The sequence below is a fragment of the Gossypium arboreum genome, chromosome 3, assembly GCF_025698485.1.
Source record: "Gossypium arboreum isolate Shixiya-1 chromosome 3, ASM2569848v2, whole genome shotgun sequence".
NCBI classification, from domain to species: Eukaryota; Viridiplantae; Streptophyta; class Magnoliopsida; order Malvales; family Malvaceae; genus Gossypium; species Gossypium arboreum.
Genome location: NC_069072.1, coordinates 404,320 through 426,717, shown reverse-complemented (window position 1 = coordinate 426,717; position 22,398 = coordinate 404,320). Strand labels below are relative to the sequence as shown.

General features: G+C 35.0%; 6 protein-coding genes across 9 annotated transcripts; 4 read left to right on the top strand and 2 right to left on the bottom strand.

Moving 5' to 3' along the window:
- Window positions 1-1,246: 1,246 nt before the first annotated feature.
- Window positions 1,247-2,712, top strand: LOC108475654 (BURP domain-containing protein BNM2A-like). Its single transcript, XM_017777641.2, has 2 exons — window positions 1,247-1,630; window positions 1,714-2,712. The coding sequence occupies exons 1-2, from the start codon at window positions 1,571-1,573 to the stop codon at window positions 2,497-2,499; spliced, it is 846 nt and encodes a 281-aa protein (XP_017633130.1). The 5' UTR covers window positions 1,247-1,570; the 3' UTR covers window positions 2,500-2,712.
- A 1,661-nt stretch (window positions 2,713-4,373) lies between these two features.
- On the top strand, window positions 4,374-4,936 carry LOC108474965 (BURP domain protein USPL1-like). The gene is made up of 2 exons (XM_017776991.1): window positions 4,374-4,790; window positions 4,859-4,936. Exons 1-2 carry the CDS (start codon window positions 4,374-4,376, stop codon window positions 4,934-4,936), a joined length of 495 nt encoding a protein of 164 aa, XP_017632480.1.
- Window positions 4,937-5,595: 659 nt separating this feature from the next.
- LOC108475771 (peptide methionine sulfoxide reductase B5-like) lies at window positions 5,596-7,139 on the top strand. 2 transcript variants are annotated; one of them, XM_053025336.1, is made up of 3 exons: window positions 5,596-6,296; window positions 6,625-6,700; window positions 6,802-7,139. In XM_053025336.1, exons 1-3 carry the CDS (start codon window positions 5,977-5,979, stop codon window positions 6,958-6,960), a joined length of 555 nt encoding a protein of 184 aa, XP_052881296.1. In that variant the 5' UTR covers window positions 5,596-5,976; the 3' UTR covers window positions 6,961-7,139. The 2 variants fall into 2 exon arrangements, with proteins under 2 accessions (XP_052881296.1, XP_017633248.1); XM_017777759.2 differs by having other exon boundaries at window positions 6,544-6,700.
- A 586-nt stretch (window positions 7,140-7,725) lies between these two features.
- On the top strand, window positions 7,726-13,280 carry LOC108474577 (K(+) efflux antiporter 3, chloroplastic). Of its 2 annotated transcripts, XM_017776546.2 has the most exons (19): window positions 7,726-8,122; window positions 8,560-8,949; window positions 9,129-9,230; window positions 9,392-9,472; window positions 9,668-9,769; window positions 10,029-10,106; window positions 10,264-10,332; window positions 10,464-10,514; window positions 10,594-10,707; window positions 10,782-10,883; window positions 10,971-11,105; window positions 11,226-11,407; window positions 11,488-11,620; window positions 11,734-11,808; window positions 11,891-11,992; window positions 12,087-12,248; window positions 12,417-12,506; window positions 12,598-12,759; window positions 12,840-13,280. In XM_017776546.2, exons 1-19 carry the CDS (start codon window positions 8,087-8,089, stop codon window positions 13,047-13,049), a joined length of 2,376 nt encoding a protein of 791 aa, XP_017632035.1. In that variant the 5' UTR covers window positions 7,726-8,086; the 3' UTR covers window positions 13,050-13,280. The 2 variants fall into 2 exon arrangements, with proteins under 2 accessions (XP_017632035.1, XP_052881295.1); XM_053025335.1 differs by lacking the exon at window positions 10,464-10,514.
- Window positions 13,281-15,155: 1,875 nt separating this feature from the next.
- LOC108474512 (serine--tRNA ligase-like) lies at window positions 15,156-18,078 on the bottom strand. Its single transcript, XM_017776461.2, has 9 exons — window positions 17,753-18,078; window positions 17,602-17,672; window positions 17,345-17,506; window positions 17,142-17,247; window positions 16,770-16,963; window positions 16,408-16,511; window positions 16,142-16,325; window positions 15,700-15,879; window positions 15,156-15,614 (listed from the first exon to the last, which is right to left on the bottom strand). The coding sequence occupies exons 1-9, from the start codon at window positions 17,883-17,885 to the stop codon at window positions 15,405-15,407; spliced, it is 1,344 nt and encodes a 447-aa protein (XP_017631950.1). The 5' UTR covers window positions 17,886-18,078; the 3' UTR covers window positions 15,156-15,404.
- A 642-nt stretch (window positions 18,079-18,720) lies between these two features.
- Window positions 18,721-21,744, bottom strand: LOC108474795 (uncharacterized). 2 transcript variants are annotated; one of them, XM_017776813.2, is made up of 9 exons: window positions 21,454-21,744; window positions 21,240-21,304; window positions 21,086-21,147; window positions 20,030-20,887; window positions 19,882-19,939; window positions 19,678-19,797; window positions 19,486-19,587; window positions 19,242-19,387; window positions 18,721-19,142 (listed from the first exon to the last, which is right to left on the bottom strand). In XM_017776813.2, exons 1-9 carry the CDS (start codon window positions 21,605-21,607, stop codon window positions 18,923-18,925), a joined length of 1,785 nt encoding a protein of 594 aa, XP_017632302.1. In that variant the 5' UTR covers window positions 21,608-21,744; the 3' UTR covers window positions 18,721-18,922. The 2 variants fall into 2 exon arrangements, with proteins under 2 accessions (XP_017632302.1, XP_052882104.1); XM_053026144.1 differs by having other exon boundaries at window positions 18,994-19,134.
- Window positions 21,745-22,398: the final 654 nt, after the last annotated feature.

The window sequence follows — 22,398 nt, the reverse complement described above, 5'->3', positions numbered from 1 at the left end:
ACACCCCCCCCCCCTCCTGTTTAATTTCATAAAGTTTCAATTTTTTATCACTTAATCCCATTAGTCAATGTTTCATTGGCTGCTTTTTGTCAAGGGAGTGATAAGATCACTTTCATAGAGTCTAAAAAGAAAGGTCAATCATTCACATTTGTCAACTTTAGGAAAAGAAAAAAAGGTATAAGGGTCTATTTTCCATGTTATGTGGATGATAATATATTATGTAATGTGTAAAAACTGTGAAAGATTTTGTTCGGATTTAAATTTCAACATTTGTAATCTGATGTGAAGGTTTTTTTTTTTAAATAAAAAGTATAAGGGTAGGCAAGGGTATCGGTCATCCTCAAAATAGAAAAAATTTACAATTAAAATCTCATATGGTAAAATTATATTTTGATCCTCAAATTTTATAGTCTATTAATTGGATATTTCATGATAGCTTACATATGTTACCTTGATAGTGATGACATATTTAAAGGGTAAGCAAGAGTGTTGACCCTTTAAAAAAATTGTAATTAAATCTTCTCTTAATTGATTAAATTAAAATTTAACATATAATAAAATTACATTTTGGTAATCAAAAAATATTTGAAGATAGCTGACATTACCTCGACAATGATGAATTTAAGGAGCAGAGAAGGGCCTCCCTTAAAATGAAAAAAATTGCAATTAAAGTCTCTCTTAAATAATAAATTAAAAGTTAATATATAGAGAAATTATATTTTAACTCTTAAAATATAAAAAACTATTTAATTTCTTTAAAAATAATAAAATTATAAATTAATAGATGATAACATTATATTTTTCGGACCCGTTAAAAGATTTTTGAATTTCACCTGCACTATTTCAAACAGCATATGACCAGCTTTTGATGATGCTTTACTTTAATCATTACAGTGAAGAAAATTTAACAACATTTAAGTGGTATATGGATATTGTAATCTCGTGGAAACATGCATATATTTTCATTTTGAGTACGTTCTCTGCACTTGGATACTCGCTTGTAGTGTACGTTCTCTAAAATGAAAATATCTTTATTTAGATTATTTAAAATGAAAATTTAAATTAATAAAAATAAAATTATATTTTTGACTCTATTAAAAATATAAAATTTTAATTTAATTTTTTAAAATTTATAAAAATATAAATATTTAAATAATAAAATTATAATTTAATTTCGATTTCGTGGGAGGATTCTCCATTGGTATAGTCAACCCTCTACATAATTTCTATTTTCTAAACCCACCACCATCACCGCACCCTAAACATCATCTTTTCTGTTTTTTAGCTATAGCCCCTGGTTTTTATCATCAGTTTTACTCGGTGAAAGCTAGTGATTTTTTCGAATCAAATGGTGTATTTGGTGTAGACATAAAAGCCAACAAACCAGACAATATGCCGAATGACATAATATTTTTGACCAAAATCTGACGATTATTTTTCTCTAAACTTGATATCTATATGGTGGTGCACATATTTTATTGGTTAAAAAGTACATTATTTCAATTGAAAATATAATATTGGTCGTTTGTCAGTAAACCCCAAAACAAAGCTGAGTTCCAAAAGCTGAAACATGGGTTCTGGTTTTGCTTCTTGTTGTATCTTCCTTTCTGTTCTTCTCCTTGCTTTCATGGTACTCAACAATATATATATATATATATATTTTCGTGTTTGTTTTAGTTTCGAGTTTAAACTTTGAAACATTTTTTATTGCAGTTAGGACAAGGCAGAAATGTTCGAAGACATCATGTGGAAGAAGGTTCGATCGGCTTGAATTATTTGCGACAGGCTGCAAGTTCCATCGATGGCGACCGTATAGATCCTTCGGGTAAAATTTTCTTCAAGATGGAAGATCTTAAAGTTGGTAAAACAATGGCTATTTATCTCACCAACAAAGACCCTTCAACTTCACCTCATTTACTTTCTAGAGAAGAAGCTAACTCAATCCCTTTTTCATCGGCAAAAATCGCACAAATCATTGATTTTTTCCGATTCTCAAAAGACTCGGATCAAGCCAAAGCTATCGAATACACGATCAAACAATGCGAACTCGAACCCCTCGAAGACGAGTTACGGTTTTGCGCTACTTCTCTCGAATCGATGCTCGATTACGCCAGTTCCTTGCTCGGCAAGAAAGCTCAACTTCAAGTTTTCACCACGACTTTTGTTGGAAACCCGACGGTTCCTTTCCGAAACTATACGATCTTGGCCGTGCCTGAACGGATTTGGTCTACAAAAATGGTTGCATGTCACACTTTGCCATATCCTTATGCAGTGTTTTATTGTCACAATACACCAAAGAGTGAAACCAGGTTGTTTAAGGTTTTGCTTGGTGCCGAGAATGGTGATCGGGTTCGAGCTCTGGCTGCTTGTCATATGGATACGTCTCGATGGGACGTCGATCATGTGTCGTTCCAACTGCTGAAAATCAAGCCCGGCTCTTCCCCTGTGTGCCATGTTTTCCCACCGGATAATCTTGTATGGGTGGCTTTGCCTGCTTGAATATATGGAGAAAAATTCAGTAGATATCATATTTCATGTGATGTTATTTGTAATGTTATTGTATGAGATATATGAATGTTAATATATAACACCATGTCCGAGTTGGCTCAGTGATTTAGAACCACGCCATAAATGGAATAAACGAGTTCAATTAGCCTCCCTGTTTGTGTACGTATCAGCAATAAAATAATAAATTCAGGTTTTTTTTTTTTTTGCGTGGCAGTAATTATTAGTAAGTTTACATTTCAGTCACTCAATTTCAAACGGTTAAATTTTTTTTCTAAAAGTCTGGCTAGTAAACTATAAGCGACGATTCAACAATTAGTATGGCGGATCAATACCTATTGACAAGTAGAATAATATATTTTAAATCCAAGCCAACCTGATGATCAATATTAGAGATCGAAGAAGAAAATTGTTTGGATTTTGGTTCACAGATTCGTGATGTTCAAGTTATTTTATGAAGAAAAAAAAAACTAAACTATAAAAGAGAAGAGAAATGAGAGCTTTTGATTGGTACAAAAAATGCGAATAGAGAAGCCCATACAACCACGGTTTTAACAGTCCAATGACTTAAATAAAAACTTTTGAATAGTTTAATAATTATTTTGTAATATTTTAAAATTGAGTGACCAAAACATAATAACATTGTTGGACTTTAATGCAACCTTAATAGTTGACATTGAAGAATTAGACAATAAGGCCCAACTGAGCCATAAGCATAGGCTTGCATAACGAAGCCCAATCAAATTGAAAGAACTTTTTAAAACAAGAGCAATATGCAACCATATTTCAAGCATTGGTTAGCCATTTCTAAAAAAATACAGATTCAAAATTGTCATCTATGGGCTTGTACCGATACTTGACCCCCCCAGAACCAACACTTAAAATGTAGATGTTTTGATGGGTAAAAGTATTATAAAGATTATTATAATAAGAGTTGAATTGTGTTTAGTCTTATTTATTTAAAAAATATAAAATAATCCCTATAATTAAGATTAAATAGAAAATTAGTCGTTTTATTGAGTAATAATAATTATATTAATTAAGTTAAGATTTAATTTATAATTTATGATAATATTGGATAGGATATTTTATTTTATTGACTGCATGATTGCATTGGCCATGCAAGAAGTGGACACTATTGTAAATTTCGTTCTCCCTTTTTCTCCTATAAATAGACGAGCTTAGAGCAACCCAGTACAGTCAGTTCAAGCAAAGAGCATATTGTTAAAAGATGGCCCAATTCATTCAATGCCTCCTTTTCTCCTGTCTTTTGCTTTTACTCGTAAGCTATATCAAAACTTTTAGCCATTTTATAGCTCTGATTCCTTTAAATTACCTCTTTTATTTATGTGCAGTGTGGCCATGGCATCAATGGAGCTAGGGACGTTAAGCCAGTTACAGTGGTGAATCCAAAGGACCTCGACGGCAAATTCACCATCTCCGACTTTCATAAGACGGTGAACATTGGGTCACCGGCAGAAAAAGCTTCTGTTCTTCAAGGACTTGTAGCTAAATACTCCCTTAAAGACCATTCTCATGATAATATGGAGAATTAAAAGGGTGGATTATTCACCTTCGATGAATTGCATAACAATTTCGACACAGGGAAAATATTACCAATCTTTTTCCCTAACAAAGACCCTTCAATATCCCCTTTCTTTTCAAAGAAAATTGCCGATTCCATCCCTTTCTCGTCATCAAAACTCCCTCAAATCCTGCAACTATTTTCGATCGCACCAGGCTCTTCGTTAGCCAAATCCATGGCGGACACGCTCGCAAAAATGTGAAAATGCACCAGGGATTACTAACATTACAAACTATCATCAGCTAAAGGTGAAACCAAGACCTGTGCTACTTCCTTGCAATCCATGGTGGATTTTGTTAGTGGTGCTTTTAAAGTTGCCCCTCAAGAAACCAAGTTCATTACTACCACCCACCCCACCATGTCTACATCTTCATTGCAAAATTACAAGGATTTGGAATCTTCTAAAGAGATTAAATCTTCGAGGAAAGTAGCTTGCCACCCTATTCTGTACCCTTACGCTGTGTTTTTCTGTCAATACGATGAGGAATTGAGCGAGACTAGGGTTTTTAAGGTTTCGATAGTGGGTGAGGATCCTAAAGATAAAATCAATGCGGCTGCTGTTTGTCATATGGACTCGGCTAGTGCTGCACTTCTTAACTTGATGGACAAGCAAGGGAAATCTCTGATGTGTCATTTCTGCTCGGCTGGGGATCTGATTTGGGTTCAGGGAATCGATGATGACATGATGCACCAGTTCCCAGTTATACGGTCTAAGTTTGTGGCTTGTTTTAGTTTGTTTCTTGGTTCCCTGTCTTGTCGTGCATGCAGATGTTGCCCGATGTTGCAATATATATATATATATATATATTTGATATAATGAAATCTGATAATGTTCCTGAATCCTGAAATGAAAGGAATTGATGGAGATCAGATTTTAGAGGCTTGCAATTATGGCAGATCTATTGTATATTTTTATAAAAGAAAACATATGCATGGCTCTATGTGTTACAATATCTTGTTGAGTGGTGTAGTGTGAATCATCTTTGCCTTTTTCTTTCTCTTTTATATGCACTATATGTGGAAAACTAATACAAAGTTGATACTCACTGACCCTGAGATGAATGATAAATTTTGGGTAAATTATATTAGTGCTCATCTAATTATGTTTCTTTTTCTTTTCTTGGTCATCTAATTATGAAAAGCTATAAAAAAGTCACTTAATTATTAATATTGTTTTTGTCACTCAATTATAAAAAGTTATAAAATTGTCACTCAACTATTCAATTTTTTCTTTTGCCACTCATTTATCTTAGATTTTCGGGTGTTTCTATTTTTATGTTAGCCAACTCGTGACAAAAAAAAAATTGAATAGTATTGATATTTTTTAATTTTTTATAGCTAAATGACAAAAAAAAATCATAATTGAATGATATTTTGTAATTTTTTATTGTTGAGTGATAAAAAAAATTTGTAGTTGACCTCTATTATAGTTTATCGATACAAGTTTGAAGGGTTAAAATGTAATTATAAATGACATTAATATATAATCTTATATAAATGAGGACAAAACCTGTAATGGGGAACGAAGGCGGAATTCAAGGAAAAAGAGGCATAATTTGCATGATAAACAAAACTGAATTCCAAGTTCAGCTCCTTTTCCACTAACATAATTCATAAAGATTTTCAGTTTGGTTGCTAAGAAAATGAAGGAAAACACCAAGCTAAACATTCTTGTTTAATCATTATAAGCAACATGAAACTCGGCTGGTTTCGCGCGAGTGAAGAAGCCAGAGTAATGTGGACTTGCCATTATTCGATTAATTACTTGTACGACATGTAGTTTCGAAGATTTTGTGTTCATCAAATCAATGGAGTAGGATTTTCCGCCTCTGCGTTATCTTCTACCCATTGTTTATTCGCCAAAAATCTCCAACTCACTCTCACAAATGGGGCTTCATATCCTCAAAACGACACCGTTTTCTTCTTCTTCTTCCCCGAAATCACTACTCCTTACCACCGCCACCGCTGCTAATTATGTTCTTCCTTGTAATAGGCGCTTGAGATTTCCATTTTCTTCACCGAAGGCTATTACTTGTTCAATTTCTTTATCAGAATTCAGTAGATTCTTTCTCCAGAGCAAGCGTAGATACCGTGGAAGTCAAGTCGTGGCCATGGCAGCTCCGGGGTCGCTCCAGAAATCCGAGGAAGAGTGGCGTGCTATTCTCTCCCCTGAACAGTTTCGAATTTTGAGACAAAAGGGCACTGAGTAAGTTTCCTAAGCTAGTACCAGTGTTGATCAGCACTTCTTCTTTTTTTTTTCTATGGAAAATTGAATAAATTTTGAGCTTTTATAGTGTTTATTAGAAGAGTTTGGTAGATTAATGTGCAACAAGAAAGCTGTCCTTTTTAGCTGCTTTTGTTCATGAATCTCTTCAAGGCAGTTTATTCAAAGGATGTTCTTTTAACGCCATATCCATTGATAAAATTCCTGGCAATATTTTGATGCTGTATAGGTATCCAGGCACAGGAGAATATGACAAATTCTTTGGTGATGGTGTTTATAACTGTGCTGGATGTAACATTCCTCTTTACAGATCCATAACAAAATTCAATCCTGGTTGTGGTTGGCCTGCTTTTTATAAAGGTCTCCCAGGAGCTATAAATCGAAATGTAAGCTTTCTTCCTCGATTTTCCTCTGTATCATCTTACAAAAATGGTATATGTTTCAAGTAAATTTGACTAATGATGAGAGGTGTGTCATGTTTAACCAGCCGGATCCTGATGGGATGAGAACTGAAATCACTTGTGCAGCTTGTGGTGGTCATTTAGGCCATGTTTTTAGAGGTGAAGGTTTTCGAACGCCGACGAATGAACGTCATTGTGTTAATAGCATATCACTCAAGTTTGTTCCAGCAAATTCTTGGTTATAGTAGCATATATGTTGGTACTATTTATTCATTCTGTATAGAAACATGTCCATAATGATGTATGTAAGTTCTGTATTAAATTCTATTTTGATGGTTCTATTGTTTTTGAACTTCATGCTTCGTTGAAATGAAGGCAAAATCTCGAATTTCTTCGAGTTTCATATGGTTACCAGAAGGGCAAATTTCCAGAGCTTCTTTGAATCAGTAAAGATGAAGAACTCATGGATATATAGTTTTCTTTTCCTAGCTATTTCAGGTGCTACTTGGTTTCAGAATTCAGAAAAATTCCAGAGATGTTTATGGTTTATCTGTTTGATAATTCGATTTCGTTGTGTTCATAAGGTTGAGCTCTTGAAACTTTAAAAGTATTTCATTAGGTAATCATCTTCAGACTTAGATATGAGGTGGAGATGAAGAATATGATTTGGTTAAAATGTGGTTATAGTCTTGGTATTTTTTAAAAATTAGGAATTTAGTTTTAATTTTTTTGTTAAATTTATTGTTGTGACATTTTAAAATTAAAAACTAACTTGATAGTCACATAATTAAAAAAATATTATAATTAACCTAAAATTTTAAAAATTTAAAAATAAAAGGACTAAATTTCTGAAAATATAAGTACAAGGACTATAGGCATATTTTAACCATAAGGTTTTGATGCTAAAAAATCTGAAGTCTGAACCTTATCTAATGTTCACATTTTTTTTCTTTAGATAATCTATAAATAACCGCCACGTGTACATAATGTTACCCTACTGCTAACCTGTCTAAATAGAAACCACTTCCTATTTGTCTTCAACCTAACATATATTTTACATAGTCCTCACAAACACACTTCTGGTTGGGACAATTCAATTCTTTACAAGCTCCCTGAAAACACAGCTTTTAAACATGTCGTGGCCACTTCCTCTCCTCTCTTCTTTACCCCATTAAAATACACACAAGAAACAGTAACAAATGGACATAATTCAAAAAAAAAAAAAAGCCGGAGTTCATATCTCTCTTTTCTTTTCTTTTCTTTTTTTTTTCCTCAAGAATCCTTAGAGTTTATTAAAACAATCAGGAAAATGCCTTAGAAGTTGTCTGTTTCAGGTTCTTGAGTCTTTGGTCTTTAAACCCATTTAACACCATGTTGGAATCAGTATCTTGTTGCCATAGTCCCAAGGTATGTAATCTCTTGGCGTTGACATTTTTCTCTGTGTTTTTCTTGAACGATTAAAGTGCTAACTTATAGTTTTTCTTTCTTTAAATTGCTTTACAAAAAGGATTTTGAACTGTCCTTATGTTTTATATGTATGTTGTGAACCCCTCCTTTAGAGCCTTTTGCTAAATCTTCCAAGACTAAGCTTAGTAGCTTGAAGTTCTGGATATTGTGCTAATTAAATAGTTAAAACTCTTTTAATTTGATTTGGCTTCCTTATAATCTGTTGCTATTTCAAGAACAATCAAATTTAATCTATTTTTACAATCATTTTCCTAGTGTTGTAATAGTTTGGAAATCAATAGCTGCCAAAATGTGTTAAGAACTTGATTTTAGAGAACTCGAGTTTCTACTTAGAGAGTGTTGTGTTATTTCATTCTTGAACCATTCTTTTACTGCAGGGTTATGACTTTGTTAAGCGAAAGAACCAGGGTGGCGCATACTCTCAAGCTATGTCATGGTTTTCTGGGCATTCTTCTTACGTGCCATATATCAATAACATGCTTTTCCATTCTAGACCATTATCCGTAAAAGCAAGAGTGAATAATTGCACTCATGTTTTAAAGCATATGTTTGGTGGCACACCTTCTTTACCTTCATCACCATCTAATTTGAGAGGACTTAGTTTCTTCAATCATAGACTGTTCCACCAGAGAAGGTCGCGAATCTATGCAGCGGTTGAAGTTGCTAGTGCTATTGATGTCATCAATGATTTAGGATTGGATACTCTTACATTCTTGGCTGTCACTGTCTTGGTTGTTCCTGCATTCAAGATCATTAGAGCAAGCCCTGTAAGAATAAACACTTCAAGTAGCATTAGTCTCTCAAATTGTTCTTTTTTTCCCCATTGCCATTTCATGTATCGGCATTACATATATGCAAAATAGAAGAAACTATAGATGATATCCTTATTAGTTGATAGTCTTTCATCCCTAATGTTTAACAAAAATTACATACTAATTGCTTCCAGATACTTGGATTCTTTTTTGCCGGGGTTGTACTGAATCGATTTGCATTGATTAGAAATCTTACAGATGTCAAAGTCCTGTCTGAATGGGGGATACTTTTTCTGGTAAGTTCAATTGCATGACATATCTGGTCTTAATTTTTGGATTGATAGCCATCTTTTAGGTATTTTCTATATTATTTGGCTTTCTAAAGCTGCAAATTACTCGTAGAATACCTTGTTACTATCATGCATATTAATTTGGTCTAATACATGTTCCTTTTCAGCTGTTTGAAATGGGTTTAGAGCTTTCACTTGATCGCCTGAAAGCTCTTGCTAAATTTGCTTTTGGCATGGGATTAACTCAGGTAATGATATCATTGGGAACTGCTATTTTAGTCCGGTTGTGCATCGAGGTTGAAATCTTACATTCTCTTCTCATATTTGTAAAACAACCGAGCAACATTATATTGGAAATGACCAAGAATGAGTTAAGTTGTTAAAACATGTAAGACATGGAACTGCTTGATTGATATTGTCTTTTTTCTCTTTCTATTTGTAAGGTCTTTCTGTCCACCCTTGCTTTCACCGCATTTGAACTTCCGCCTAATGGGGCTGTTGGAACAAAAATTTTGCAGTTCCTCTTTCACTCTGGGCCTGACCTGGTGAAAATACTTTAATCCTTGACTCTCTAATCATTATTGTATCTGCATTTATTTGTTTAATGCTTTAATCAGCACTGCTACTTACCAGTTAGTGTTCCGTTGAGTGTCATTGTGCAAACTCTAGTGCTACTTTTTGCATGGACCTGTGGATATGTTTACTAATCCAGAATTAGTAATGCTTATAATCTGAATGTTGAACAGCAGTTATGTATTAGAGTAAACCGGTTTAGCTTAATTTTCCTTGTTGGTACATTTGTAGGTTAATATAAGAAGTGTTGATGAAGCCATAGTGATTGGTGCTGCTTTATCTCTATCTTCTTCAGCTTTTGTTCTACAGGTATTCTACTTGTAGATATCTAAGAATGGTTGTTTCATTTTGCTACTTTTGTCACTTTGGGTAGATACGTATAAACCGTTGTGGTTAGGCTAAAATTGTGCTGTGCTCATTACAATAAGCATATCTTGCATTGTAAGCTTACAATCATAAAATACAGCTTCTTGCAGAGAAGGGTGAGCTGCCAACAAGATTTGGCTCAGCAACTCTGGGGATACTACTTTTACAGGTTCTTACTTACAGTGAATACATGCTTGCCTTATTTATTCCATTCGTGGATTTTTCTATATTCAATGCGAAGTAGACATCAAAATTTGGATGTCAATAACCTCATTTGGGTCCTATGCTTGATGTTCGCAGGACATAGCTGTTGTTCCTCTCTTAGTCATACTTCCAGTGCTAGAGAGCCAGGTAGATCATGTGCTTATCGGGTGTATCCGGGAGCCACTGTCATCTACTACCATTTTTAATCTCTTTTTCAACTTTGCAGAACATAATAGAGGACAGTATTTGGCCAATGCTAGCTAAAGAAAGTTTAAAGGCGCTAGGTGGACTCGGTATACTTTCTCTTGGAGGAAAATACATTCTTAGGAGAGTTTTCGAGGTTTGTTGAGTTTGTTATTAAACAGAGACAAAAAAGAAAGAACAAAAAATAACCCTGGTTTCTTAAATTTTCAGGTTGTTGCTGAAACAAGGAGCTCGGAGGCCTTTGTTGCTCTTTGCTTGTTAACAGTTGCGGGGACTTCCCTTATGACCCAACAGTTAGGCTTCAGTGATACGGTTTGATATGTATTCTCATTAGCAGATAATGCTTAAGATTGATGCATTTCAAGCCTTGTAATAACTACATTCAATTTCGTTATTCAGCTCGGAGCATTTCTGGCTGGAGCATTATTGGCAGAAACAAATTTCCGGACACAGATTGAAGCTGATATACGACCATTTAGAGGGTTGCTTCTTGGGTTATTTTTTGTGACTACTGGAACTTCAATTGACTTGCAGGTATTGTAATCATTTTAAGTACGTATTTTCCTTTATTACTCTCCATTTTCTTATTCGCATCTGGTATCAGTGCTTCATATTGTTTGATTAATGCAAGTTTATATCGGCTTTGTTTTGCAGCTTCTTTACCGAGAATTGCCAAGTGTGCTTGCACTCTTGTCTGGTTTAATTGTCATCAAAACATTGATCATTACAGCTATCGGTCCTCGTGTTGGACTGACCTTACAGGAAAGTGTAAGAGTAGGATTTCTTTTATCACAAGGAGGCGAGTTTGCGTTCGTTGTTTTTTCTCTTGCTAACAGGTTTGTTAGACGAGTAACTAGTCTCTAAGTAAAACACTTCAGTTTTTATGCTTATAAAGTCTTTTGCCATCCTCGTGCAGCCTTGGGGTGCTACCGCTTGAGCTTAATAAGCTGCTTATTATTGTTGTGGTACTGTCAATGGCATTAACCCCATTGCTTAATGAAGTTGGAAGAAGGGCTGCTGATTTCATTGACGACAAGTTTAATGAAGATGTATGTTCGTAATAGTATTTCATTTCAGTATCATCAATGACTATTTTTTTCTCTCATCATCTTGGTTTGGAAATGAGTTTATCTGTGTGAACTTAAAGAAGAAATTTTCACAGAATGATGCCGATGAGATGGTGAACTTCGATGCAAGTGAACCCATTGTTATCATTGGCTTTGGCCAAATGGGCCAGGTATGTCAAATATCATGCAGTAATAGTGATTATTATCACGTGGCAGCAACTCGAGTTAAGTCTAAAATGTTTTTATTTGCAGATACTTGCTAATTTTTTGTCGACTCCGCTTGCTTCTGGAATAGATGGTGACTTCATGGGATTACATTATATTGCTTTTGACCTCAATCCTTCTGTGGTGAAGGTATCCAAATTTCATCATATAAACCGATGATAACATACGCTATTTCATTACCAATAGGTAATGGTATTGAAAATATTTGTTACTGCATTCACAGGCATCTAGAAAGCTCGGTTTCCCGATTCTTTATGGAGATGGGTCAAGTCCAGGTGTTCTGCAGTCTGCTGGTATCAAGTCCCCGAAAGCCGTCATGATTATGTACCGAGGAAAAAAGAGGACAGTTGAAGCTGTTCAAAGGCTTCGACTTGCCTTCCCCGGGGTAATAGCTCGCTCTTTCTTGTCCTGGGTAGCCTTTATTAATGCTGCATTTGCCATTATTGATCCATTCATACTTTATTTCATGTAAACTTATAAGCTACTATTGCATTTTCTACTTTTTTCGATAAAATGAATTGCTAATCTTTGACTAAAATATGCTTTCGAGAAGGCTCCAATCTATGCAAGAGCTCAAGACCTCAAACATCTCTTAGATTTAAAAAAAGCCGGTGCAACAGACGCAATCTTAGAGAATACGGAGGTACTGATAATTTCTTTTGCTCTTCATTGTTATTACAAGGTTCAGCTTTCATGCTTCAGCTCCTTGACTCCGAATATCCTATTTTGTGCAGACAAGTTTACAACTTGGATCCAAGCTTTTGAAAGGATTTGGTGTCATGTCCGATGACGTAACATTTCTACGTCAGCTTTTTCGAGATTCCATGGAGTTACAAGCTCAAGAAGAACTCAACAAAACCGATAACCGAGAACCAGATATTATGAAGCCGTTGCAGGTACGTGGTACTTGGATGCATCTAGGTTTTTTTAAGATCATGTCATTACAATCTTGGATGGATTAACTTTGTTTGATTAGGCGAGAATCGATAAGGCTGAAGCATCGACATTATCAACCTCAATCAAGGATGAATCATCGAGACATAAAGTCACCCTGTTTCAAGTGGCCGAAGCAAAGCAAGACGGTGTACTTAATCGGTCTGAAGGCCCGGAGTCTCGAGGTAGTTTGTATGGAGAAATAGATAGTGAGAATGGGTTTCCAATGACAGCAGATGAGCAACAACATTAGGAGCATCAAAGCTTGAAGACATTTGCCATAGATACTGATTTAACATTGTTGCTGAAGAAGAAGGTATTTTTTTGGTGAAAAGTTTTGTTTATTTTCAGCCAAAACCACTTAAATACATTTGGCTGTTAAGCATTTTCGTGGTAAAGTTCCAGTTTTTTCTTTTTTGAAACTACACATCCCCCATGTATACACTTAATGAAGATAATGCAAAAGGACTAATGATTCATTTCAGTCATTCTCTTCCTTTTTCTTTCATTTAGAACGTATACATCATGCTAGGACCCGGCAAAGCTCGAACAAACCAGCTTCACCTTTTATCATGTTAATGCATTTTTAGTGATGAATCAAACTTACATATTGAAAATTAAAATTGGGATATTTAGGAATTTTGATCATCTTAGAACTAGTGAGAGAAACACGACAGCACGTGTGTCCCGCCCTGTCGGTGTATGTACAGCAACAGTATCAGAGAACCAACGGCTTAAAGGGTTGGTGTAGTGGTGAACCGAAGATTAATCAAATTAAAGGTTTCCACGTTCCATTTTGTCTTACGCTCATTGTTTATGGTAGGGATATAGTCAAAATCTGCGGAAGGATTAATATACCATTTAGTACTTAAAGTTTACTTTTCTTTTTTTATCATAATAGACCAAACGATTGAAAGAATGCTTGACATGCATGTTCTAGTAAAAAAAATTTAAGTATTTAATTGAGACAAAGAATAAAACATAGGTGTTAAATTGAACATGGAAATTAAATTTAAGTACATGAAACAAAAAAAAAAGGTGTCAAATTAAAAAAACTCAGGTACCAAAGTGAATATTGAATCCAACTCAAGTACTAAATTGAAAAAAAAATTCAATACTATATAATATATTCATTAATCCATGGTGTTTTAAATATAAGTAATAAAAACAAATTTACGCATTTATACAATTTAGCTCCTACAGAATAAAAGGTCAAATATGGTCCAAATAAAAGAGTAGGGCCTAAATTGAATAAAATGTGTAAAAGTTAATGCCTAAGTTTGTTTATATTTTAAATAAAGGGATTAAAATACAATCTGAGGTATAACATAGGGACTAGTATCGTATTTTTCCCCGCACCATATTGAAAACTTAAACCGACTGAAAGGCCCACAGACTGTTTCCCTGGTTTTCTCATTCCTAGCCTCTTCCAAATCCCTTTATTTAAAAAACAGCTGACTGTCAATTTATCAAATAAGCAAGTGAAAGATCATTGATTTCATATCTAATTATGGCGCCTACTGCTGCAATGTTGATTCTTCCCCATCTCGGCGAAACTACTTCACCGGTCGTTCCTCCTTCACCGCCACCGGAGGTAAAGGCCTCTGCTTTGAAATGGGTTGCACTGGGTAAAAGCTTTTTTGTTCGAACAAAATCTGGGTCTATTAGCAAAGAGTCTAAAATGGAGGTTGACCGTTGTTTATCTGCTGATTCTGGCTTGGAAAACTGGTTCCTTGAAGCCTTTGAACTCAGCTGGTGGTAAGGTAATGATCATGATCCATAGTTGACGGGTCGGGCAGAGGCTTGTTTGTAAATTTATCACTTTAATGTTGGTTTTCATTGCACCAACTTTGAAAATAACAGCCAATTTTCTAGTGGAAATGTAATCTTCAAACTTCAGTTTGATTACAATTTGGTTTTTCATTTGCATATTTTTATAGTAAAAGTTATAGAAATCAAGTTCGGTTCTTTATCATTCATTTTTGTATTTCTCCCAAAAATGAACTCTTTCATGTAAAAGAAAGGGTTTTTCTTTTAAACTCCCAAAATAGTTTTTTTATATATATTTTAGTCTATTATGTTTAAAATATATTTTAAACACTTAATAAAAAGATAGTATAAATAGCTAATACATAACATTTTAAATAACATTTTATAAATGACTAAAATTAAAATATAATTCAAGAGAAACAAAAGTGACAATTTAAATAATTTACTGTTTTTTCTTTATGTTTAACCTACGAGAATTAGTAAATCATTTTCTTCTCATATTTTTCAAGCATTTATAACTGCAATCAAATTTTAATTCATAATGCAAAAATTCGAGACTTTAAGATAACCAAAAAAGAACAAAAATCCATTCTATTGTACATCAAAGAGAAAACATTCAATTAAAACTTAAAACTACAATGGTTATACAAATCCTCAAATGTCACCTTCTGCTTGTTCCAACAACACCTCGAAACGTAGTATCAAGGCGGGGATTCGGATTATCTTTTGCAATGTACCACAAATAATTCAATGGTATACTCAAGTTTGATCATAAAGAAAAGGTTAAAGACAAACAATTTCGGAGCAACAAAAATAGTTTTAGCCAATTTGAGCCTTACTAGGCCTTTGATTTCTTCCCTTTAGCTTCGGGTGCCGGCTTGGTCTTGAAAGGCAGGAAAGACTTCCCGCCCATGTACGGTTGTAAAACTTCGGGTATTTCGACACCATCTTCTTTCTGGTAAGTCTCAAGTATGCAGCACATGGTCCTTTCTGTTGCGGTGAGAGTCGAGTTCAACAGATGAACATATTGTTTTGCCTGTTCATTGTTCTGAAAGACGAAAACAACAGAAACAATCACAAAGCATGAACCACAAATTTCCTCATCTATAACAGGATAAACCAACAGGACCTACCTTTTTCTGCCCGTATCTGATTTCTAGTCGCCTTGATTGATAATCTGTACAATTCGAGCAAGACACCAGCTCTCTGTAAGTTTGAGATGCAGGAAACCATGCTTCCAAATCATATTTCTTGGCAGCGGCATCATTAAGAGCGCCAGAAACAATGGCGACGATTTGATAAGGTAGCTTTATCTGCAAAATGGGGTTTACACAAATCCATGCAAAGTCAAACTTTTAATAAAAGGCAAATTACAGCAACTTAAGTTGGAGGGCAAAGATTCGTTTTCTTATTAAGACCACAAGAACTGCCCATTGATAACCTATGAAGCTAGCCTGATTAGGTTCACTGGTCCAGATAAAGTCGACATTTAAAGACTCCTAATTATAAATAGAAATGGAATTAGGTGAAAGGCTGGGAATCTTTTGCGTTCAAGAAATTCGAAAAATGTCTTACCTCCTGATAAAATTCCTCAGAGTTCTTCAACATTTCCTCGTGCATGTCCCACGAATCATTGCCATTTGGGCTGGTAATGCAGAATTGCTCCACTTTCTCAAATTGATGAACCCGGAAAATCCCCAAAGTATCACGGCCATGTGAACCGGCTTCTTTACGAAAGCAAGAAGAAAATCCAGCATACCTGGGAAAAAACAGTTTTCATAAACAAAAAGGAAGACAATTTTTTAATAGCAATGGAGGCATCATTTTGACATGATTAGAACCTTATAGGTAGCTCCGAGGGCTGGATCCAATCATCCACGTGGTAAGCACAGAGGGGCTGTTCGGCTGTTGCAATAAGATACTTGTCATCACCCTCACCGGTCACCTAACAAAACCAGATATGCTTTCTTATTATACGAATAGAAAATAACAGTCACAACAATGAACCGCCAAATGAAGAACACATTTTTGAACATTAAAAAACAACCAACACTTCTTTTTGTTCCTTTTTCATAATATATAAGAGAACATTCCTTAATAGGAAGTAAAATCAGTATCAAGAAGAACTAAGTCATCTATGAATCAAGAGCATCTCAATGGTACAAGGAAAGAAAAGACCTTCGAAGCAACATGCAAATGTTACCTTGTAAAGTTCCTCATCGAACTGGGCCAATTGAGCACACTTGGCCATAACATCTTTCCTCATGAAGAAAGGTGTTTGCAATGCTGTATACCCCCTTTTCTCCAAAAAATCAAGCCCAAAATTGATCAAAGCTTGATTGAGACGCACCCCGTCTCCTTTAAGGTAGAAACCTCTCCCTCCTGCTACATCAGCGCCTATAGTACAAAGCGTGGGGTAATCAGTTAAACCGATTCAACAATAAAAACAAACCAAGCCAATTTGCCAGCCGATTTCATGCACGAAATGTATCATATATTCATATTTTCTCCTCCCAAAGAAATGCATTCACATTACGCAAGCCAAAGCATGTTCACTCTCAAAAAAATGTATTACCCTTTTTCGTATCAGCAATCCCGAGAAGCTCGACAAGGTCAACATGATTCTTTAGCTTAGGCTCTGACCGCTTCTCACCCCAAGTTCTAATCACAGCATTATTTGCCTGTATTATTTTAGTGAAATAAGTCAAAATATTCTAATTAAAACTATTTAGCAATAAAAAACTATCCAAATGAATAAAAATTTGCAGTGTAACTCACTTCATCGTCACTGATTGGAACCGAATCATGCACAAGATTCCCAATTTTCTCCAATTTAGATTTCAAAACAGCCCAAGCATCCTTAACTTCAGTATCTTTCACAGCGATCTTCTGTTTAATCTCCTCTGTTTTTGCAATCGTCTCCGTTGCATCTTGCTTAGCCTTTTTTCCACACCAATTCAAACAATAAAAATGAAATTATAGAAGAAAAAACTATCACTAAAAGAAAAAAAAACGAGATAGAGAAAGAAACCCACAATTTTAAGTTGAGCAACTTGCTTATTGATCTTGTTGAACTCTTTTCGCAGATTTTCGAGATCATACAACACTGTTACAGACATTTTATTATTAGAAAATAAATAAAAGAATAAGCAAATCGAAACGTGAGAAATGAAAGCGTGTAATTACATTGACGATAGACTTTGTCAAGGTCGATGATGGCATCGACATCTTCGACCTTGGCGAAACGACGGCGTTGAGATTCACGAATGATCTCTGGCTTGTGACCCTTTTCTTCTCTGAACAAATTGATATCCAACATTTTTTGTTCTTTTTTTTTTTCCTCCTTTGATTTCCCACAAAGCAGCTTAATTCACTGACTGAATAAGCTTTAAGGCAAACACCAAGAGAAACCCTAGATTCAGTGACTGTTTTTTTTCCTGGTTGGGTTTATTCTTACTCTGGATAGTATCGTTTGAGCTTTTTGGGCACAAAAAATGGCCTCATGAATTGGGCTTCTTTTAGAATTAAAAATTAGGTAAACTGCATTTAAGGTTACTAAATTATTAGTAAGTTCACGTTTTAGTTATTTAACTTTAAAAAGTTATAAAATGATCATTGAATTAATCGAAAGTTTTTAATTTAAGTTACTGAGCTATTCGAAAGTTTTTATTTATGTTACTGGGTTGTTAAGTTTTTTAAAAAAAAATCCAATTATTGGGCTCAAAGTAACGATTCAACGATCGGTCCAGTTGCAATCGCCCATCTATGAATAGAACAACATACGTTAGATCCAAGTCAATTTAACGGCCAATGTCAGACATTAGAGAAGAAAGTTGTTTGAATTTTGGTTCGCAAACTCGCAACGTTTAAAACTATTTCAACGGAAAAAAACTAAACTTATAAAAAAGAAGGGGAAGGAAAGCTTTCGATTTGTGCATGCAGTGGAAACAGAGAAGGCCATAGCAATAATTTTAATAGCAAGATGCTTTAAATGAAAACTCTAAAAGATAATAGTGTAATTTTATTGCTTGAGTACTTGTTCAAATTAGCACATACTCTATTACATATATTGCAAGTTATAAACTTAAGTAGCTTTAGGCACATTATGTCCTTTCCTTAATACACTTGATATGTATATTATCTTGCTAACTCCATTAGTAAAAATCTTGAATATTTGCATATTATAAATGAATTCATACAATGTCATTCTTGTAGCACAAATGTTACAGCTTAGAAACAATTACTTGAAAAGGAACTTGGCATTCCCTCAAAAGATTGAAACAATTCAAGCAAGCAAATGAGTGTTCAGAAAAAAAAAGGGGTGGCTGGCTAGTGACCAAGGCAAATACACTTGCATCATGCTACTACTCTCTTTGTGCAGCTTTTTGGAGCATGAAGGCTATGAAAGTTTGGCTCTTTTGGTATGGTTGTATGCCTTCTTCGCTGCGATGATGATGCCTTCTTCGTCAAGGAAGTTCCATTCTTGTTAGGGTCCGACGTTCCCTTAAGGGGTCTGGCCATTGTAGGTGACATTTCCTTAATTGCACCGAGTTTCTTCCTACTCAATGCTGCTACCCTGTAAGAATTAGAAATATAGTTTTTTATCCTTTAGAGAACATACAAATTTATTTTCATTGATGAAAAAGCAAATGATATTTCCAGATTTGTTACTTACACTCGTGGTCTAGTCTTCTCTGATCCACCCTCGGATTTTTGAGTTGCCTTTTGATGCATATGAGCGGTACGTTTTTGGGGAATGGTTGAAATCTTTCTTTCCATGGATCCTTTCGGTTTCATCAAGCTAGAGGTCTTGACGGTTTGCTACAAAGTACAGTATATACCATAGGATTAACTTCAGCAAATTCCCTGGATGACCAATGAACACAGCTATGGGAAACAAATAGAAATTTTTAACTTACTGGTTGATCTTTATGTGTTCTTGTATCTGATTCATTGTCACTGCCTTCAGGTGCTTGAAGATGCTTCTTCTCCAAGTTTGCTTCCTTTAAAATTCCTCTTTCCTGAACAGCCAGAAAATTATCAGGATAAATTAAAGAAATTTTGATGCCCATTTTGCATTTTAATAATATCTACAATAAACAATGCCATACATCTGTTCTAAATCGAAAAGGCTTCGGATTTGTAAGCTTAGGCTTTCTGTAATTCATTCCTTGAGCACCTTTAACTGCGGTGGAGTTTTCTTTCATTGTCTTACTCATCACTTTAGCAACCTGCATCATCATGAACAGACATTAGAAAAACCAGAAAGTTATATTACACAACAAACAAAGGATATAACTTTATAAACAAGCTACCTTTTGAATGTTTTTATGAGTCTCATTCGTCAACTTGCCCGTGCCACAATCCAATTTTCTACAATAAATTTTGGTGCAAATTCAACAGTAAATGCAAGTGAATAATAAATAAACAAAAGTATGAACAAACATGTCATGAATTCCATACCTGTTTTCATCAGAAGCTGCATAATTTTCCTTGTTATTGTCAATTTCCATGACTTTGCTTTCACTTACTCTGATATTAGATGCCATCGCATTTTCTTTGTCGTCGTCGCCCTCTGTTGCTTCAGGGATTTCATTGTCCTTAGGACATGGTTCAATGTTCTCTTCATGGCTGCTCCTTGAGGGACCTGTTGCTTGCTCCAATATATCTAACGGATTCTTAGAAGTACTCTCAATTGTGTCCTTTTCATCCTGATGACGACCCAAAGCAGCTTCAGACAATGGTAACTCATTTTCGTTCTTCTTTTTCTTCAAACGATTTATAGATTTAGCTTCTTGAGTCTTCTGATTCTGGCAATGCAAAGAATCGTATACTCGGCTTTTAACCTCTCGCCCTCTTAACTGTTTCCTTGAAGCAGCTAATGGTTTACTACACCCCAATGCATTCTTCTTACTCCCATCAGTAATCTCAAGCTTCTTCATCCCTGAACATATCCTCCTTAATGAACTACTCCATTCCACAGACTTCTTCAACTTCACTACCTTCTTTGGAGAATGAAAGACCAAAGCCTTTGCCACCACTCTATCCTTTGGCACCTCAACCGTAGTCGGTTTTGGGTTCCTAACACTTCGAAAAGTACCTGGATTCGACACCCCTTTCTTGTTCCTTGGAGTTGTCAAGGCCTTAGTAGATGGTTGCTTTGCTGCTGTTGCCTTCTTCACATTTGGGGTAGTCGAACTCTGCTTAACTTTCACTTTAGTTTCACCCATCTTTGTTGAAATGGATGAGATCATAGCCAACCTTGACACTCTAGACTTTGAAGATTTAGCAGGAACCGTACGGGGACATTCCAATTTCGACCTAAAATCACAATAAAAAACAGCCTGAATCAGTACCATCATCATTGCAACAAGAAGGACATGAGTTCAAGCATGCTTAAGCACGTTTAAGGGCTTGGAGGAGTTATAGGTACGAAGTACGCATTGTATATAAAAGCAAACAATCGATGAAGAAAAAATAGAATGCAAATCTCAGTGAAGAACATTTCCATGTATATACCTTGAGTCTCTTCTGCAAAGAGCTTTTCTAAGCCCAACACTTGGACTCCTAGCGGCCATAACCTGAAAGATTCAGTTCTTTAAGTTCAGCAATCACTTAAAAACATGAAAAAATGAAAAGGGAAAACAAAAAAGGAAGCAAATTTTGTACTAACCCTAAGCACAAAATTTTTATAAATTTCTTCAGGATCCATTTCTTCTTCATGCTTTTGATCACATCCTGAGAAACAAGAACAACAAAAAACATCATTGAGACCTAACATCGAACACTAGTTTGTTTTAAACCAAATTAATGAAACCCAACCACAAATGTAAGCTTTGATCTTATCTGCGAAATCAAATTATAGTTTCAAGCAAAATGGACCTTACCGACACGGAGGCAAAACCAGAAACGGTCATCATTTTCAGTGCGGCAACGATCAGGTGCGGCGAGGTCTACGAACTTGGGAGCCTCAATCTTTTCGTAGAATTCGTCGCCGATTACTTCTTCGTCGCCAGCACCGTTGATTTGAAATTCGTCCATTTTTCGTCCCCGGAGATCTAAGATACGATGAAGAGGAGCGTAAACTAGCCGGTAGAGAGTCAAAGGCTTTGGCAAGTAGTATGTTCCTTTTTGTTCTTGGAAGCCGTTCCCTTAGTCGATTGTTTTAAATTTGTTGCAGGTTCTGTAACTAGCCGTTACAGGCATAAGGGTAATATAGTTTGGATCAGAAGGGTGTTTTGGTAAACTGCATATTGGATAATTGAGACAACAGCCGTTTCCGCTTGTCCATTCCTCAACTAATATTTCAAATATATTTAATTGATTCATTTCCAACTATTGTCTAAATTTTCAAAATCAATCTTTTAATTTTAAAATATTTTAATCGAGTCCTTAAAATTCAATATTGTATTAATCAAGTCCTTCTATCAATTTAGCTATAGAGTACATTTAAAGCAAGCGATTCAAACTGTAAAATATTTAGAGGATAAATATCAAAACTATACATGAATTTTAGTTCAATGTGCAATTCTATAGGTGAAACTTTAATTTAACCCAATTTTCACAAACCACTAACAACATTTTCGACATAAAATTATTATACGTTGATGTATAAATTTAATATTCATTCCATCTTTTAGCATGTTAGATTCAAATCATCCATACAATAAGATTAAATCATAATTTTATCATTCTTGAAAGTCAAAGTATAATTTCACTATATTTTGAAGGGCTTATAGGGGATTTTCCCATTTTAGGGGTCAAGGCCACTATCTACCCCTCCTAAGTACACAAATGTTTCTAATCCAATAAAAAGACCCGATTGATAAAAT